The sequence below is a fragment of the Pyrgilauda ruficollis genome, unplaced genomic scaffold (assembly GCF_017590135.1).
Source record: "Pyrgilauda ruficollis isolate IOZ18807 unplaced genomic scaffold, ASM1759013v1 scaffold71, whole genome shotgun sequence".
NCBI classification, from domain to species: Eukaryota; Metazoa; Chordata; class Aves; order Passeriformes; family Passeridae; genus Pyrgilauda; species Pyrgilauda ruficollis.
In genome coordinates, this window is record NW_024528933.1 from 768314 (window position 1) to 789345 (window position 21032).

General features: G+C 38.3%; 1 protein-coding gene across 1 annotated transcript in view; it reads left to right on the forward strand.

The window, feature by feature from the left end:
* SLC24A2 (solute carrier family 24 member 2) overlaps nucleotides 1-21032 on the forward strand; it is a 105590-nt gene that overhangs the window by 43457 nt on the left and 41101 nt on the right. Inside the window, exons 3-4 of the mRNA XM_041485524.1 lie at nucleotides 12109-12147; nucleotides 13207-13315. Coding sequence (XP_041341458.1) covers nucleotides 12109-12147; nucleotides 13207-13315 — 148 coding nt within the window. The remainder of the gene's footprint in view (nucleotides 1-12108; nucleotides 12148-13206; nucleotides 13316-21032) is intronic.

Consider the following 21032-nt stretch of genomic DNA (forward strand, 5'->3'; position numbering starts at 1 on the left):
GCATTACTAATCCAGCAGACAGGAGCAGCTCTTGTTTATACCCAACCTGAACAAGCCTTCAGCTAGAAATGAGACACGAAAAGGTTGGAATCCTGTTATAGTTCCTGCTTTGCCATCCTTTAATGAGCTCAGAGAGTAGTTTATAAGGTTGTCCTTACTTGCCTGTGACTCTGGCTGCGGTGGAGGCCAGGAGTGAAAGCAGTGAGTGGCGTGGCACGTGGCTGAGCCACAGCGTGACTGCTTGGTGCTGTGTGAAGCTGCTCTGGATGCTGCGTTTGGGAGTGGCCAGGCATTCCTTTATCTGAGAGAAGCACTAGCACAACTCAGTTTGCTATAGCCTTACGAGAGCAATTTTAGTCGTGTATTGTTTTTTTAAACAGCCGTTGCTGCGAGAGCTGACTAGCATAGGTAGAATATGAAGTGACTTAAATGCTTTTTACAGAAATATTTAGGCAATTGGTCTTGTTGGAGCAGTTGAACACTCCAGAGTTCATCAATGCAGTTTGGTCTGGCTTGTCAGGATAAGTAAGTCGACCTTGAACCCTCTGTTTTCCCAGCTCTCAGTGTTGTGTATCAGACACTTGTGACTTTAAACTACACCAAAGTCTTCACATTTTTGCATCTGGCTGTTTGCTGGGAGAGGCTCCAGGCTGAGCTGACAAAATCCCAACAATCTGCAGGGTGACAGACTTCAAAAGCCCTTGTCTGGAAAGGTCTGGGAAAAGGTTTGAAATGGGAGCATATCCTACAGATAAACTTTATTATAACCATAATAAAACCATAGTTTGCATTGCAAAATGTGTCTTTTATTTTCACTGTGGTTTTGCTTTATATCTAACAAACTATGAGATGGACACCTTCTTTCATCATGCTGTGGAATAAATACCACCTCTTCCTGCATGCACAATCAGATCCTGCTCTCAATTAATTTAGTTTTATGCTAATGCCATGAAATTAATTCCAAGTGGTGTGAAATCAGACTTTGAGCCAGGATTTTTTTTTGTTGTTTTGATCTGTAGGGCATATTCCAGTGTCCCCTGTACTTGTTATTTTTTTATTAAGATTATGATTTTACCTCATCTTCTTAATTTTTTGTCATGTAATCTCTGTGAACCAGAATGCAGAGGTTTTGATAATTCAGATTTAACTGGAATATTGAAAACTATTGAAAATTGTGATTTGTTTGAGAGAAGATTTCTGTGACTGTAAATAGGAAAGTTTGCAAACAGAACACTGTTAGCAGGAATTGAACAGTGACAGATCTGATGATTCTGTCCCTTTCAATAAGCATGCTTTTGAACCAAAAGAAAAAAAAATTAATAAAACAAGCACTCTTCAGGTATCACCACTGATATCCACAACACACAGCACACTAACTGCATACGATTTATGAAGCATATTAAAAATCTACATACACAAAGATGTCTACTGTAAAACTGCCAGCAAAGCTACTACAGGAGACAGACAGACTTCGGGAGTTCTTCTCCTCATTCTGTCCACACACCGTTTTACAAATGGAAAGATGACTCTACAAGATTCAAATACATTTATTCCTTTGACTCTCTTAGTCAACATTACAAGCACAAAAGGTTAATGTAAAAGACCATATATATAAAAATATGAAGACCGTATAGTAAATAAAGACCATATAATAAAAAGTAACTTACATTCATAAAATCCTGAGTGGATTACTCCCACATGGAAGATCCATGTTTACTGACAATTTAGCTTGAAACAGACTGCAGTTGTACAAATCTCAGATGAATATCGTGAAAAGAATCATGCGTGCATTGTTCACTGAAGTTTTTATATGCTTGCAGAGTGATTGCAAAACTAGAAACAAGTAGATTCATAGCAATGGGAGTTTTCCAGTTTATGTATTACTTCCAGATGGATTAACATTACTGAGCATATAGTGATTTCTGTTTTACTTTAACTAAAAGTTTTCTTTTTATGACTAATTTAATTGTATTAAAATTGTATCCTAGGGAGCTAGGTTGTTCCCTCCTGGAGCAACCAGATTTTTGTAGATCCAACAGTGTGTGCACTACCTGGAAACAGATCTATTTTGGGATGTTAAAACCAAAAACATGCTAACCTAGAACATAGCCACAGGAACTGGCTATTAAATAATCCGCAAATGTCTATACTAAGTCTCAGAACATGGTTTTATTTGTCATAATAGAATTCATACCCACTGTATTTCATTATGAGGGTCCAGCTTCACTGTGCAAGTTCAGCTCTTAGTTTCAAATCCCCTCTGTCTTGGGTGGCTTCACTCAATGCAAGGGTGTAGTTTTTGCTAAAAATTCTCCCCAGTCCTTCCATTTGGTGTACCTTTTACACTGAAGAAGGGCTGTTTGGGCTGGGCAATATTGAAAGTAGTGGGATGTAATAGCCCTCTTGTTGCTAAGTGCAGATAGTTATGACTGCACTTATTAAAAGCAAATAGCTGAAACAGTGGGAACATCCCTGTCAGATACAGAGGTGTGCCAGTCCCTGAAACACAAGTGTTCCTGATGGGCTGGGTTTCCATGGGCATTGTGTGATGTGCCTGCCAATGAGATGGGAGAAAGAAATGCACCAGGAAAGTCTAAGATACAATGAAAGAAGCACAGGTTCTTTAGGAAAAATCGTAAGAAAAGACCTCTTATCGCTGTCTACTGTTTCCTCTCCAGAGGAAGCAGAGGGCCAGGCAGTGATCTCATCTGTCTGGTGACCAGTGACAGGACCTGAGGGAACATGATGAAGTTGTGTTAGGGAAGGTTTAGTTTGGAAAAGGCTCTTCACCCCGAGGGTGGTCGGGCACTGGAACAGCTCCTCAGGGCAGTAGTGGCAGCACCAGCCTGAGAGAGCTCAAGACACATTTGGACAGTGCTCTCAGGCACACGGTGTGACTCTTGGAGCTGTCCTGTGCTGAGGCAGGAGTTGGACTTGATGATCCTTGTTGGTGCCTTCCAAGTCAGCATATTCTGTGATTCTGTGATTTTATGATAGAGACAGGCTGTGCATTTGGGGAGTAACTGATGGCTAAAAGGATGCTTACAGCTAGGCCTAATGGCATGGTCTTGTTCTTCTGACTTCTGCAGTTAAAGACTGCAGACTTAGAGATACCAGACTTTAATTTTTATTGTAGTGGAATGGAATTACATAAAAGATTGATAGAGTTACTGTGAGTTTCTCTTCTCTTGCTAATTGGAAGACCTTGCAGACTCTGATTTTGGCTGGTGTCCAAAACAGCATTTCTCAGCAAAAGACTCAGAGAAACTTCATGTTTTGCAATGAATCTCATCTAGCAGCTTACAGGTGAAGAATTGCTTTTGCCATAGGCTGTAAATGGGATGGAGGTGAAACACAGCTAAGAGCTGTACCTCAGTAGCACCTCTGTACTTCACAATGAACTCTTTCTTGCTTTCCTCTAGCTATTACATCCTATTAATGTAATAATAATGTCTCCTATTACATCCATGTAAGTCCTTCCTAACTCCAGCACATCTGCTTTACCAAATGCCTTATTCTCTTTTATCACAAGGTGAATTATCCTTGGCGCTGTAGGTTTTGCTTAAATATTGATTGGAAGCTGTTTTGGGAGGACCAGATTTTGTGGGGAAGAGCAACAGAGACACTGGCAATGATTTCCCTGGAGGCATCTGGTTCATAGTTGTAGAGACAAATCAGTAGTGTGAAAGGCAGTGTGAAATAGCACTGATGAAGGAAGGTGAGCACAAAGCTTTTCTGTCTATCCTCAGTTATGTCATAAAGGACACAATTTCTCTAATGATCCAGACACTGAGAGCCCCACAAAATGGGGGAGGTCTGATTTAAGGTCTGAATGTTGTAACCCACTGTTTAAGAAGAACAATGTCATTTAGATCTTTCTGCCTCAGTTTCATCTCTTAGCTCTAAAAAAGTTTAAAGCAACCTGGAATGTGCCTACTGCAGATTGTCCAGAGTCTGGACAATGTCTGCTGCTCTCTAGAATCCCAGCACATAGGGATGCTCATGATTTCAGAGTCACAAATATTAGATCTCTTTCATCTTAATGCCAAGCAAAACATTGTAGAAAAATAGTTAAAAGCAGGTGTAACCAGAGTAAGACAGAAGCTAATGTAGTCCTGTTTTTTCTTCTCCTAATCTGAAGAAAACTCTCTGTTTTATGGTTGTAGATGAAATTTGGAAATCTGACTTGCTTTTCTTTCCAGAGCTCCATCAGACACATTTGCAGTACAGTGCTGGTTTCTTATCTGCAGGTTCTCCTGTAAAATTTCTTTGCTATTTCTTCATAAAATACTTTCTCCCTACCATTTCTTACCCCTGCACCAGGTATAAGACAAAGCCTTAGATGGCATTTCCATGTTTCATTTGAGAAGAAGGACCTAAGAGGCAGCGATGGAAAAGCTGAAAATGGTTATCTGAAGGATTAATATAGAGGCAAATGGTATTCAGTGTCAGTTAGGAGGACAGTGAGCCTGAAATACTGTTGAGTCAAATAGGTAAAATTAAGATACTTTCTTTTAGTAGTACTTTGTCTTGGACATGATGTCTAGTTTCACATTGTAAAACTGAGAACATGTAACATAATCCAGTTGGTGGGTGAATAAAGAAATTAAACCATCATATTTTCATTTGTTTCCCTCTTACAATGTTGAGGAATTAGTCCACATCCTACGGAATGTAAAAAGCACTTGTACATCTTATGGGATGTGCAAGTGTTATGTGTGCTTTGATGACATGAATTCTCATATAATCTTGTAAACCCTAATCTAGGTTCAGACTTATTAGAGACATAAACAGCACAAAAAAAATTTAAAATCTTAAATGTTTGTTAGCTCACAAAACATTGTAGGACATACATATTGATCCTTTACCTATAGCTATTGGAGATGCTGCTCTCAAAGATTTGCTTTGTATCTTATTGAAATGAACCTGTAGGTTGTGCTCAGCATGAAATGCAAAACCCAAAAGAGCACAGTTAATTTCTGTAGAGAGGGCAGTCATACCCAGTAACCAGCCCCTAAAGCAATCAGCCCTCTCCATAAGAAAAGAGTTCTTTACAAGCACTGTCCGTATTCCTGATTAACAAATGAGGACATGGAGGAACAGAAGTTGACTGCTAGATTTTGCCTGTTACACGGGTATAAAACTGATACCCATGTTCCTGCAGCCCACAGCTGCCATCATGCTCCCAGGGACGATGATTTTACATTTTGAAACACAGTATTTGGAATAACTGTTTGTACCTCAATACCAACTGTATTGGTGATGCTTTCCTTTACAGCTGCTCTCTGTTTTTTGGTTTTAAATGTGTGAATTAGACCACTTTTAATGTTATTACTGTTTCATAGAAAAGGTAGCACCACAGGATAGCCAAGACTTTCCCTTTGGTCAGTGTTCTATGTTCTAGTCTCTGTCCCTTTCTAACACTGTGGGAAACATCCACTGTTAGCAATACTTCACTAGTTTTCCCATAATCATTCATTATTGTACATGCCCCTCACACATTTGCTTATCCAGAGATCTGGATCAGGCATTTCTGTCAGCTGACAATAAAGTCGGCCGAGATCCTGGTAACAAAAAAGTCGCCTGGAGGGGAAAGGCAGCTGTAAAATAAGATGAGAGAAGTGAGATCTTGGTGGAACAGTGACACAACGAGGGCAGCTGAGGATGTTGATTCAGCATTTCCTCCCTATGGGCTGTGCAGGCTGGTTTCTCTTCTGCAGCTGGAGCTGTCCTTCAGGATCTCCAGGGTGCTTGAGGTGGAAAGGCAGTGAAACTGCAGCCTTTTTGCCCATGTGATGAATCGTCTGCAGTATACAGCCAAATGACTGCAGTGAAATTTATTCAGGAGCTGCACATCAGCGTAGCAACAGCCACAGCTGAGATTTGTCAAACCATTTCCCCTCTGGAATTATTGTGACCACTTCTAAGGCAAACTCTGAAACCTCCATTATCTGTAGCAGAGCCTTTGTGTATTTAGGCAAGGAGAAGTACCAGGAAATGCTTTTTTTGCTGGCTTCTTACTAAGCCACTCATGTTTGATTGAGTTACAAGAAATGAAGAGCAAACGTTTCCTGTCAGTGGTCTCTATGGTGTTGTCACAGTTCAGATTAAAACATTCCCAGTCCCCTTCTTAGATTTTGCTTCTTGTTTTTTAGGTGATTTTACTTCCAAAATTTCTTAAGTTTCAAAAACTTATACTAATGCACTTATGCTTTCTCATGTAATGTTGTTGAGGCAGTAGCAGCATATTAAAGACTTTAAATCCATGTATTTTAAAGCTATCCACATAAATCCATACTGAAGTACTTAAACTGTCACTTGTGAACACATGTTTTGTGCATGTGTATCTAATGACTGCTAAATAGCTAGATTTATTGATTTATTTATTTATTTACTTAAGGATTATTTTGCCCTTCTGAAAGTTACATAGACATACAGAACTGTGGTGCTAATTTGACTCAAAAAATAGCAAAAGGTGACTTCATTAGTAAGTCTTGAAACGAGGATAAGAGTGACAACTTAAAACTGCATAATTACTTTTGACACTAAGGTGATTAAAAACTCATGAAGTCTTTAAGCTTGAGCTATTACATTGCCACCCTAAGCCAAAGATACCTGACTTTAAGCAAGTTCAGAGAAGGTAAGAGACATGGGGCAGACTCTTCCTTACACATGATGAGTAACTAAATACCATATAATTGGTTATACAGTCTGACTAGAAGAGCCTTATTTCACACAGTGGGATGCACAGATATCTGGAATTAAAACAGTTGACCTAGCTTTAGCATGTGATTTAGCAACTGATGGCTTACACCATCTATTTGTCACTGCTCAAATCAACTGAGATGCATCTCGCCTGAACATTTATGAGGATTCACTATGTGTATGCACATTGGGTAATTGCATGAATAGACTGGCATAAAAGAGACAACTGATCTGAAATAACAAAGCCATTTTGTTTGTTCCAGAGCTACAGCTTTCACACTTGTTGTCTCTAAACGAGCAGTTATAAATGTAGTCAGATATTCCATTTTGGTGGTCCAGGTTAATGTCTTTGGAAGTTCAGCCTCTAATAAATTGCTCATTTTGATGAGTATAGCAGCTTTACAACTTCAGTTAATTTTGGATGTGGTTTTCTGAATCATTTCTTCAACAATACAGAAATATGCTTCTTTAGGTAAAACTCACTGTTTAATTTTACTTTTAGGAAAGGGAAAGGTGAAAAGAAAGAAAAGAAAGCAAAGTTAAAAAATAACTTCAGCACATTTTTCTACAGTGTAGTTACTAAAGCTTTTTCTTCCTCTGTTTTTAATAAGATCCAGGGTCCTATGTGCAGTGTTAATTCACAGTCTGGATTCAGATACTGATGTCTAAGCAGTAGCATATAAGTTAAAATCTTTGCCATCAGTTTACTATGGCTTAAATACAGATGTATTCCCTTGCAGCCACGTACAGCTTTTCTAGAGAAATAATCTAGAGAGTGGAGTAATGAGGTGTGTCTCCTTAGGACTTTTACTTTAGCTTAAAGTTGTACTGGGCCCATTGCAGCACCTCACAGAGGTTCTGCACGTAGTGATGGTCGACTTTAATTTCCATGGATATCTAGAATTTTAGTGTAAGTATATTGAGACCACTAGGATTTGATCTTTTGAGCCAACCATCAAGTAGGCAAAGGTTATAACTTTGGATTGTTTTGGAGTATTCACAGAAAGGAGCTCTAAGGGATTCTAATTTGGTAAAATTCGAAGATGTATGCATTAAGAGAACTAGATAAAGTATTAGCTTTGTATTTTGGTTCCCTCACTAAGCTTATTAGACTTATTTCTGAAATCTGCCTAGCTGAATTTGTTGCTAGGATTTTAGTTATGTTTTAACTTGAGTTACCATATAATTTAAAAGAAATGCAGAACAGTCCTATTCCAAGTTCATTACTAGCACCCCTTAGGATACTGGTTTTTAGAAATTAACTAAACTGTCTTAGGTTAACTAGATTGACTTCAATGGCTGGCTTTGAAATCTATCTCATTTTTCTGCAGTTCAGTCTAACAAATACCCTACAGACCTTAAGTGTAAGATTAGACAATCCTAGACAAATGCTCCAACAAAACTTATCTTCTATAATTTACTTGAGAACTTTCAAGTGGTGACTCACTGCCAGCTGTAAAGTTGCTGTGTCCAGATGCCACTTTTTAAAACAGGCGTAAGAGAGAGCAGGAGAAGCCCTGGGCTAGAAAGCATCTTGAGGCAATTATGCAAATTTCTCATATGATACAATAATTGGAGACACCATATTGCATTCAGCACCACACTGCGAACCAACAAATGTCACTAAATGCCTTTATTCCCAAAAAAGCTCATTGATTGATTGATTGATTTTTAACAGCTTTTCATTGTTATATTTGGAAAATATTTATCAAGCAGAAAAGAGATGTGAACCCACAATGCAGAAAGGGTGTTGAAATCCCATTACATTTTTTACTTGATTTTGTTTGACAGCTTGCTTTTCTCATGTTAGGAGAAGAGAATGGGCAGTCCAGTTCACTGTTTCTGGCTACTGAACCTTTAACATGGAACTTTCAATTAGGGCAACAACTGCTCGACAGTCAGCTGCAGACAGTCAGCTTTCTGATTCTGGCTGTGGACTACACACTCTAACAGATGATTCTATTTACTAGCCATCTTTTGTTAACAGGGGTGCTCTGTGTCAAATACCTAGGGCTTTTTATAGATTCTGCTCCTCCTTTGACTGTCGTGATGCCCTTTATGACAAAGGAAAGCACTGGGAGACTCACAAGGCACTTAGTGAGGCATCACCTTTGCATAAATTACTCAGTTTTCAAGAATGTGTTCCCAAACAAGGCAAGGAAGTTGTCAGGCTCAGTCATTGATGAACCTAGTTCACTGAGAAAGAGAGACATATAAAAAGAATTCCAGGAAACATTTTTCCATAGCAAGTAGAGGTTTTTAATGTGTCCTTCCTGAAACAAAATATTTTAAGACTTTTAGCTCACCTGAATATGTGATCATATGTGATCATATGTGATTCAAGCTTGAATATGTGATCACTGATGGAGGCAGGAGGATGGGCAAATTCCTATGTCCTTCCATGAGGAATGGGGGAGAACTAACAAATACTCCACTGAATTCTCTAAAAACATTAGTCATCTGTCCAATGATTAATAATTTTATAATTCTGATAAAAACAGGATAATGGATTATGCCCCAAGTATTTTGAATAAGGTATGCTAGAAGGCATTTTTTTCACTTTTCAGAATCATAATAAATTCATGGTTTTAGAGAAATTAATGTATGCAATTGCAAAAGATAATTTTTACTAGTAAAATCTTCAGAAATATTTGTAGTTTATAAGACATGGAACCTTCATCTCTTTCTGATCCTAAGTGAATTAACATGCAAGAGTTGCCATGATTTAAGAACAAACCTATCTTTAACAGAAATCATGTATTTGCTTTTAAATATCGTTGTTGAATGTGTCCACAAATGCAATATTCACTCCCAGTGCAAAGAAACACCACCAACTGGACCAGTTTTTAAATGTTGCCTCAAATTAAGACAGCATAAAATGCCTGAATACTAACGTTTCTGCAAGGGAAAAATGATGCTTTAAGATACTTTCCCATGCAGTGTATGATACCAAAACTAAATAGCAAAGACTGTGTTCAAAACTTGCTGTGAACGATAGTAAAATAGTTTAATTTTTCCATCCTGGTTTGGACAAAATGCCATCCAACACTGTAAACAGCAACACAACTGAATTTTTTCACTTCCATAGTTTAAGACACTATTTAAAGGTGGAGTTTTTTATTGTTTCTCCAGGATAGAATCCAGGAAATAGGAGTATTTAGTATCACCAGATTGTCAAACAATTGTTTACATTCCTGTTTTTGAAATTGTCCTGAATATTTCTGCTAGAATATAACTTGACTGGCAAGTTAAACTCAGAAACAATTGCATGGCTAATCATGTGTGGAAAAAATAATTTTAAAAATCCATTTCATGGTGTATGCCCCAATTTGTATTGGCAAATAATTAAATTATTTCACACTTCTATTTCCTTAATGCTTATGGAAAATGTGTTTCATTGTTCTTTCTCTTTTCTATATAATTATCTTTTACTAAGTGAATTATGTGGTGCAAATTATCAACTAGCTGTTTTTATGCATTCATTTAGCTCCATCTCATTCTTTTTCAAATAAATGAGAAGTGTTTCATTCAACACGCAATTTTGAAAAGTCATAGTTTTCAGACCTTTGTCAGGTAAAAAGTACAATTTACTCAGTTTCATCAATTATACATTCTCATGTCTTTCAAAATTAAAAATAAAAAAAAATTATTTCCTATCTTCAGAAATACATTTTTTTAACTTCTAATCAAGTTCCATTTCTGCACATCTATCAGTCTATCACAGATTTTATTTCTATAAGTATAAGCACTGATCCTTAAGACTCAACTACTCTACTACTTTTTGAAGGGAGGTTGTAGACAGGTGGGGGTTGGTCTCTTCCACCGGGCAGCAACTGACAGAACCAGAGGGCACAGTCTCAAGCTGCGTGAGGGAAGGTATAGGTTGGATATTAGGAAAAAAATTTTAACTAAAAGAGTAATAAGGTACTGGAATGCTCTTCCCAGGGAGATGTTGGAATCACCCTCTCTGGATGTGTTTAAAAAAAGGCTGGACATGGCACTTGGTGCTATAGTCTAGATTCTGAGCTGAGGTGTTAGAACATAGGTTGGACTCAGCGATCTTAGAGGTCTCTTCCAACCTCATTATTTTGTGATTCTGTGATACTCTAAATTGCTTTTTTTTGGAGACAATAAAAGCTTTTCTCAGCTTGTCCCTTTTGCCTCCTTGCAAATTTTGCTGTGAGATGGATTTTTTTCCCATGAAGGTCTCTCAAAATACTCACATATAAACTGTGGATTTGCTCATTTTTGTGTGTTTGTATCTGAAACACAGGAGTACATATAATATATATCCATATATATGTACACATTAGGCCAACATTTTCTGAGATGCATTTACTTTTAAAATGACATTTTAGAACACAGATTTTGTATTTTCTTTTTGTTTCCTTTTCTTTTTATTCTTTTCAAAGTTGTTTTTATGATAGTTTTCTTCAATAGAGTATAATACTTTTTTCCTATTATTTTCTTATACAAGGATAGATTTATTTTAGAGGTGACAGGTAGTTCTTTTATTAGAATGAAGATTTTTTTCTTTGTCTGATTATCTTTTCTTTGAGTTAATAGTCAGAGCTGTAACAGTACATTTTTGACAAGGAGTTTGTTTCTCATTATTCTTGTATTTATTATGGAACATAAAGGATTTGCTCTGTCATCAGTGTTTGCTCATGGCTGATTGCCTTCCACTTGACCTTCAAAGTCAGTTAACCTGAAAGGCATGTCCAAAAAATCACTGTTGATGTGTGTCCAAAAACCGTGTTTCACTGAATGAGAGCAGTTCCGTGGAGGAGTTGCAATGAAATTTGCTTTCTGTGTATTACATAGCACTAAGGAGTCCTTGAGATGGAGAAAATAATTTAAGACCCATTCAGAGTCTCATTTTCTTTCATGGCAGGACAGTGTGTGCCATGTTGGTTGCCCTTAATCAGAGCTAAATGGTTATTTGTAGGGAGTTGTTAAACTGAAACAGTTTTTTTCATTTCCTTGCCTAGTCTATTCCTGCAAAATATGAAGGTTACTCCTTTTTAGGCTTTTTGTGGAACAGTTGGTCAAACCTTGTTGCCCTTAGTCTTCTATCTTCACTCTCTCAAACTGGTTCCTGTACAGGGAGTTTGCCTCCGTGGGTAATTTGTATGAAGTGAACATTGTGATCTGCAGCCCAGCTGCTGTGCCAGGCCCGAAATGACAACAGTTCCTGTCCAAGAAACTGACAAGAGTAAGAGGCGCTTCCACATTGCAGTGTGAATTTACTCTGATTTACTGGATCAGTAGGATGCCTTGAGTGGTTCAAAAATCTGTCGCAACAGAATTCATAGGATCAGACATGTATGATGTTCTACTGCCTTTCCATTCCCTGTGTGCTCCATCTGACATTTCTTTTTGTTCTTTTTCCCATTCTTGCAGTCACCTAATGCTGGAGACAAGGATGACCAAACGTTGACGGTAGGCAGCAATTATGCATCTGAGCATTTGTTTCTCAGGAGGGTGGTGAGGCAAGCCGTACATTAGTTTGCAGTGCATCAACATTTTTCTACATTTTTCTAAATGGCTGGGATTTTTTTCTCCTCCTATACTGCTACAGAGTTTAAATAATTTATTTCCAAACATAAAGCAGTGAATTAATCTTTTTATTGGTTTCTATAATTTATCACTTTGTATGTATATGACACCAAAGCTTAATCCATGGATTATTGCCAAATATTATTTTCTTCAGTGTTGGTTTTTCCCTCTAATTGGATTTCAGGGTCTTTCTAGTCAGTAGTCTGTTGGCTCTCACTATACTTTTTATTGAAACAAACAACCACAAAACAGTCTTACTCTGTGAGATATGTATATATAGTGCATTGATTATTGTACTAGGCAATTGCATGTGGAACAGAATCTCAGAGTATATTTTGTATTTCATTACAAGCATGCAAAAGGTGCTTGTACATCAGATTCATTGCTGTAGATGTCTGTACTGCCTTACCACGCTTTCAATCTCTTTTTGCCATGAGACTTCAGTGAACCCAGCCAAAGCAAGGAGCATGTTTCTGACTGAGGGCCATTAAAAAAGAGTACTACTGTCTGCCCTTTTTCTCCATAGTTTTGATCATATGCATATTTGCAATGTATTGAAGTAATAAATGTTATAACTTACTTCAGGTATTCAAGCAAAAGGTTCTACAAAGAAACAAATTTTAGTTCTTCCTGATGCAAGTATGAGGTTTTCATTTTCTTAACACTTTATGAGTTTTCACAAAGAAGGATTCTTTTTGCCATGTTTTTTTCCTGAGTCCTGGGAGACTAATGGCTGTTCTGACAATCCATCTCCTCCAGAGAAATTATCTATAGTTATGGCAATGGGCGATAAAGTCTGTAGTTTAACATAACCTGCTACAGGCAATAGTTCAAAATGTTACATTGTGCAGTGAGGTGTGAGATTAATTCATATTGTTTCAGACATCTTTCCACACAAAAACCAAAAAGACCCTAAATTCTTCACTAATTTTTTTACCCTAGACCAAGCCACGTCTCCAGCGGGGAGGAAGCTCTGCATCTCTCCACAACAGTCTAATGAGGAATAGTATCTTCCAGCTTATGATTCACACACTTGACCCCCTTGCTGAAGGTATGGTTTGGTTTTTTTTTTGTCATCCCTGATGCAAAAACAAACAAATGCTTTGTTTTCCTTTCTCTCCATGAAACTGTTTGTTGCATATCTCTTGCTTTAATCAGTCTTTTCTGAATGTGTCTGGAGACACATTTTCTGAGAGAGTTCCTCACTTTTATAATGTGATATACCTGCTCCCACCAAGACTTTCAACTTAGGAAATGTGTTGATTACAGTAAAACTAAAACTGGTCACTTGATTGATGCATAAGTACTGATTCTCTTCTCTTCTGGTTTCAGCAGCAACCTAAAAACTACATGAACTGTATCGTCCTGTACTTTCATAAAGGTTTTTGTTTGTTTTCCTAGCTGGTTTTGATTTTATTTTAAAAAATGTCACAATGGTGCACTGTAGAAAAGAATGAGAATCTGTTGATTTGACTTCAGGTTGTTTAATGCTGGCATTAATAAAAATGCAGCCACCACACCTCTGTGTTACATGTGTGTAAACGGTTTACTTGTTTTATCCAAGTGTGGCATGATTTGTTGTTTCTCTGACAAATTAGCAAGACCACTGCTTTGATCTGAGAAGCTGGCAGGAAAACCATATTGGCTTTATAATTGTGGGGAGATCTGACTCTCAGATTCTTGTAGAAGAACCAAAAAAATTCACGGCCGTGTTATTTGATGTCTATGCATCTATAGGACTTCTCTTGCTGCAGTAATAGTTGTCTTGAGAAATAGCAGTTGTGAAAGAATAGGGATGTTCTAAAGAGACTAAAATATTACTGACAGACATTTCAAACTTCAGTGACCAAAAACTATGAATAGCACTTCACACGAGCATATATGACAGATTGAAGACTACAACAAAGCTAGAATTGTTGACTGGAGCAAAATTTGAGCCTAATGTAAATTGAGAATAAGATAATCTCTCAGGTATTTTTCCATTGCTCAAGCTTATTTCACTTGTTTCCCATACAAAGCTTGTTCGGTGTTCAGACCTCTCTACTTTTCTGCTGTAGTAAGCTTGCACTGTGTAGTGTGATCCAGAGGCTTCCCCCTTCATGACAGTGAAGGACAAAAGGGGTTTGAAATCTGAAATCTCATCTTGAGAGAGACAAAAGCCCTACACTTCTGACAAACATATATTACTTATAATTAAGTTTGTCAAGTACCTCAATTCTGGTTTTCATTTTGTCAGTAAAAGTATTGATACAATTGAAATGATTGATTGATTGATTGATTGATTGATTGTGGACTGATAGAGATGTTTGCAATGCATAAATCTTACTTAAATTAATCCAGTAACATTTTCTTCAGGGTTTTTTCGCATGTAGTACTTCACTGTTGACAGATTTTTTCCTTTCCAAAGTCTTACATTTGTCCTGGAAGTAATACTCTTTAAAAAGACTGGGAATAGAAATATATTCCGGCCTTCAAGTAAGTGCACGGCACTAGCCATTTCATTATCTGAACATTTCATTAAAACTAACACACTGCGTTAAATTTACAAAGGGGAAAAAGAATCTACCTACATTTACAGTAAGCTCTGTATTTTAATGCAAAACTTCAATGAAAAAATGTCCAAAAAGCTGCTGGGAAATAGCCTATGTATGTGCAGATATTTAAGTTGGTATATATAAAGAAGTTAGTATTTCAAGCTTTTGCTGACTTTACAGAATTCAAACTTTAGTTCATGAGAGCATGAAAGTGCAATTCATTCAATCACTTGTTTTTGTATATGGAACTCTGGTTTTAGCTTTTTATAAACAGACTTATGACTATAGGAAAAATCTGAGAAAAAATGCATCCATGTTTCTGTCACACATTATTAACCTTTTCTGAGCACCACCTCATTTGTACACAGACTCAGCTTTCAAGATAATTATATAGAAAAGAGAAAGAACAATGAACATTTTCCATATGCATTAAGGAAATTGAAATGTGAAATAATTTAATTATTTGCCAATACTTTTAGGGCAAACATGGGGAGTACTGGATGTCTCCACTGAACAATGTTGTTTTCCAAGATTTTGACCTTTTGAGTGTCTGTATTAATTATTCTGCATTCAGCTTATTCTGCAAACTTTCATGAAAGAAAAAATCCATTTTATGTAAATACTGTGTCAGCTTGAGGCAGGTAATGCTAGTTAATACATTTGGATGTCATTGTATTTTAATCTTACATTCACTTAAAAACTATGTGTGCAAATGGATGTGGGTACCTACTGTATACAATTTTAATTATCTACATGGATCTGCATGAATTTTACTGACCAAATTCTCCCCATCTTTTTGTGTTTTAATCTGTGTATAATGACATTGAAGAACCAAATTTGTGCATCATCTTTATTTTAAGAGTCTTTTACCATGCCATCTAAGTAATTTTTTAAGCTGATAGCATTTAATTATTACAAATTGAAAGAAATAGTATTTATTAAAAGGCTGAGAAATCAGTCCTTTGCTCTATAAACACATTATAGATGGGGAGATGAGAAATGTAAAAGAGTACCTGGTGCCTTCTCTGGCCCATGTGGCTCTCTCCAATTTACATGTCCTTTCCTCTACGAAAAAGACTCAACAGTTTTGAGTTTTGTGTAAGGAAAGAAAACTAGCTCTGCTGCACCCATGTAATGAGTGATGGTGGACCCGCTGCATGACCTGTGGGGCTAAAGGGTTTGTTCCAAATAATTTGATGAAAGTATAGATCAGACTCAAAGGAATAGCAGAAAGATGTTATAAAATTTTTCATTCTTGCTTTAGTCAGCTTACATTTCCTCAGTATTTTTGCCAGATGATGACTTAGATCAATAGGTCAAAAGCATTGCATCATTTGCTGAATTTATTAGATTTGCTGAAAAAGAACAGCTTATGAGAGCATTAAAAAGTGCCACTCTCAAATAAAAGAAAAGTTTGAAAGGTGCCTATTAAAGCTAACATATACACGGCAGCCCCTGCACTCGGGCGTACGCCTGACATCTTCCTCCTTCTTGTTGCCTTTCCTTTTTCTGCATTTCTCTAGCATTTACTTCTTGGCCTTTCTCATACTGGATCTCGCTCACCTGCACCCACCTTTTTTCAGCCTTCTCCCATAAGATGGCTCCTTCAGCACCTGCTGTCTTTCTGCACTGCTGGGTCTGTTAGTCAGATCACTTCCCAGTCAGACACCAGCAACACTGCGGCTGTCACAGCCAAGTCAACTGTGTTTTCAGTGGCAGGAAAAGTGTGGCTAAAGTTTGGGAGCTCTGTGCTTGATTCTTGAGGGCTTCTGGATCAAATATTGCCTTTAGAAGATACATTTCTAATTTTTGCACTGCTGCTGAGAGATACAGCTTTTCTTTCTCTTTAAGTCAGTAATAAAATTCACTGTTACATTCCCTTGAACAATTGCAAGGGAAATGGGGGCATCAGAAGGCACAATGCACTGTCATTTGGAGTTACGTGGATTTTTTAAGGGTGACAGAGAAGAAGTCCCATCTGTATCCTTTTGGTAGGGAAAGCTGTATAGAGTGTATAAACAGGCCATGTGACTGTTTAAAGATCGGCTTGACCTACACACCATTATTACTGCATTAACATTCAGTGTATTTATAGAAAACCAGCTCATCAAATTTACTTCTGAATAATTCATTTGTGAAGTCAGAACCAACCTCTACCGCAATTGAAAGCATATTAAAAATGCACTTGATTGCAAGTAGGATAACATTAAATGAGAGAGTAAGATTTACTTTCCAAAACTGTGGATAAACAGAGCAGTCCCAAAATACTATTACACACTTGTGAACCTGTCCTTCCTTTTCCCTTTTCACATAAATGTGGCTTTGTATGGCTTGTGCCTGTCTTGTAAAAGCCAACTTGCAAACTCTCCAGAATCAGCAGGCTTGCAAGGTGTTCAGCCCACCTCTGACAGATGAGTAATATCTGAGATCAGTGGGAGCTGCTGGATATTTGGCTCTTTATATTCAGACAGGTGTGCGCTCATGCTGTGGATTTGACAGTCTAGACAAGGAAGGCTTCTCCCCTTCAAAATCTTGGTCTCAGCATAAAGCTTCTAAGAAGATAAGAGTTCAGCCACTCTAGCAGGTGAATGTGTAGGATGTTTGTTAATGAGATGTGAATTTTACATTACAGCTGAGACATCATAATTCATTAAAAATATAAATATCTGTATGACATTAGGTATTTGTTTGCTTTTATCTTATTACAGAAATAATGACCTTGATAGACATAATTTCCTGAGGATTAAGATTAATGACTGCCTGTGTTTCTGGCTATCATCAACTCTCAGCCAGTCATTAATCCCCAGGAAATCCTATGCCATATTTGCTTCTGCTTAAGTGCTAGTCTTGCAATCCAGCTGGTCTGTTCATAACAACATTACCCGTATGAATAAGGATGGCATCATCTGACCTGCTGTGTTGGTCAGACCCCAATCCAAAATCCAAGCAACCTGAATATAAATCTTGACAATCATTGATAATTTGTAGCTGTTTTCTTCTGAGTCCTGTACCTCAGATACCTTTGCCCTAGTTTTGAAAAGGATATTCCCAGGTTAGGAAAGTGTAGGTTTTACAAAGATCTCTTTACATTTTTTAATAGAAGATGGCTGTTGTTTTGCAGTGGGAGCAGGGCAAGAATAAGATGGTAAGTATTTTTTATGAAAGTGTGCCATGAATAGTAATCCTGCCTTCTCCCTATAAGCTGTAGGTTGCTGTAAAGATGATTTCTTCAGAAGTGGAGGGAGCATTTTCTCTCTGGAGGCTTCTACAGCTACTCTGTTGAACAGGGAAGATACCAGCACTGAAGTGAGGATTTAGAGCCATCTGAGACTACATTGTTTTTCTTGCACAGCTTTATCAAGATACAGGAAGAATGAGATCTTTTCATTGTCATAGCACCCCTTTTCTGCCTGCTGATAAGGTGCCACAGGCCAGCAAAACATGTCCCACAAGTGAGGATTTAGCTAGTTGCTGACTTTCTTGCTCTGTGTGACAAGGCTATAACTCATACGCAAATGACATCCTCTGCATGAAAATGGGTGTGATATACATCTCTGTCATGGCTTAGTCCCCAGTGAGAAGTAGGTATCTTTGGCAATTTTCTCCTGTTCCCATCTTGAGTCCTATTTCTAAAATGGAAAACTACAGGACGTACTTCTGCAGAAAATGAATTGTTTATCTTATAAGCTGTACTTTTTTTTTTAAAGATATAAATATGGTGCATGTTATTGGTGAGAGAAGTAACCTTCTGTTACATAAAGCTGAGCTTACAATTCTGTCACTTCCTTCACTGAACACAGAAAAGTACAGTACTTTGTTCTGACAAAAAAAGAGAGGAAACCTGCATTCATACTTCTCAGGAAAATAAAGAAGAATACTCAAAGTTTTTGACATAGTAGTGAATTATTTATAATGGCTTGGTAGATGCTGTTGTGTTCCTAAATATTGGTCTTAAGAATTTTCCAGCTTTTCCATTCACCACGAACTGTTCTGCTTCATTTGCTCCTGCTGCTTGGGTACTTTTCTTAGATGTCATGGAAACTGTCAGCTCACCCAAAAGACACCCTGCAGAGACTGGGTAGCCTTTGCCTGGACGGTTACTCAGCAGCCTCCCAGCTTTTGTCTCATTTTGCAAAAAAAACTCATGTTCTTACTCTTCCCATGGCCTAGGTGAGATGCACCATCACATCTGTGCTCACTACCATTGGTACCATTGGAAACGTTGTTTGCCTGAAGCTGTTTATTTGCTATATCCTCAGAGAGTAAGGACAGGCAACTCTGCTTACGCCAACTCATGGGTAATGCTCAGCTTCTGCATGGCTGTAGTAGCATAAGCACTTCCACGTTCCTCATCTCCAGAACATGGGTCTCAGAAATCTTTTTCAACCTTAACCATTCTTTGATTCTGTTATGCAGCTGGATTTGACTGCACTTCACAGAAGAGCAGAATCACAGAATCACAGAACGAACTAGGTCAGAAAAGACCACTGAGATCATAGAGTCCAACCTATGACCTAACGCCTCTTCATCAACTAAACCACGGCACTGAGTGCCACTTCCAGCCTTTTTTAAACACGTCCATCAACAGTGACTCCACCACCTCCCTGGGCAGACGATTCCAGTGCCCAATGATGCTTTCAGTGAAGAAATTTTTCCTAACCTAAACTCCCCCTGGCACAGCTTAAGACTGTGATCTCTCATTCTGTCAGTGGTTGCCTGGAGAAGAGACCAACCCCACCTGACCACAACGACTCTTCAGGGAGTTGTAGAGAGTGACAAGGTCACCCCTGAGTTTCCTTTTCTCCAGGCTAAACATCCCCAGCTCCCACAGCTATTCTTTACAGGATTTGTGTTCCAAACCCCTCACCTGGATGCACTCAAGCGTCTCAAGGTCCTTCCCAAACTGAGGGGCCAGAACTGGACACAGCACTCAAGGTGTGGCCTCACCACTTCCTAGTACCATGCCAGAGAAGAAAGAAATACATCTTGAGAATTATACAGGCACAAAAAGTACTTTATTTAACATGAAGAAATATGCAAATCTAGACAAAATTTATAGAAGTAATTTTGTATTTTATTAACTATCTCCACTTTAAATCCTTCATCATTCTTGAGCATCCTTTAGGCATACCCAAAGGCCTGTAAAGAAGCTGAGCATCCCTCTTCTTGCACCTTTGTTCTCACCCAGCTTGTCCTTGGCTCTTATGTCCCATCAAGGAAAAACAGTTCTCTGAGCAGGATGCTCAGACCATTCTGTCTCTCCTCTCAGCTGCAGACTGAAATGTTTGCAAGGGATTTCTGCCAGAGAAGATGGGGGCTCCCTGCCAGGCTGGGATACATATTAGTAGTATCCCAGTAGTAACACGGTATTAATTATAATGCAGTGTTTTCTCTTTAATTCCTTCCCACAGTATTTCAGTCTGATATGAAGGTGGGAAACCAATGAAAAAGACAATTAAGCTAACCTGCAAAGTGTAGTGTCATGTCAGGGAGATCCTTATACTCTTTTTATGTGTCTAGCTTTCACAAAAGTGATGTGGTTTTTCTCATTTAAGTTGAAAGGGATGTTTTGCATTACAGAATCCAGCTAGTCCAATCCCCTGCTCAAGCAAGATCAGCTTCAGCAGCTTGACTATGACAGCTTCCAGTCATGATTTGAAATTGTTCATAAATGGAGACTCCGCAGTCTTTTTGAGAGACACATTTCAGTGTTTGCTTATCATCCTAATATGTGTCTGGATTAAATTTTCTGGTTTTTCATTTGTCTCCATTGACTCTTCCCCTGTCAATGGGCACTTCTGAGGGAAGCGTTTTTCCCTTTTGTTCTTTCTGTCCCATCAGGTGCTTATACATGGGGATAAGAGCTCCCTAAACCTGCTTTCCCCCAGGCTGAACAGTCCTAGCTCTCAGCCTCACCTCTGATGAGAAGTGTTCCTGTCCACTCATAATTTGTGGCCCAGTGCTGGACTGGTTCTAGTATGTCTATGACTGCTCCATACTGGTGAGCCTGGGCCTAGTCCCTGCACGCACCTCTGTCTCATGAGCACTGGTGGAAGCAAAATATCCTCCTTGACCTGGTGGAAGTGCTCTCCCTAGGGGAGCACCCTAAGGGTGCTGCTGGTCACCGTTGCTGCAGTGGCACTTTTCTTGCTTTCGGTGGAATGACTCTCCACGCAGCCATTTGCGAGAAGAAAGCTTTTTCCTGGGGAAGTTTTCAAAGAGCTGAATGAGGTA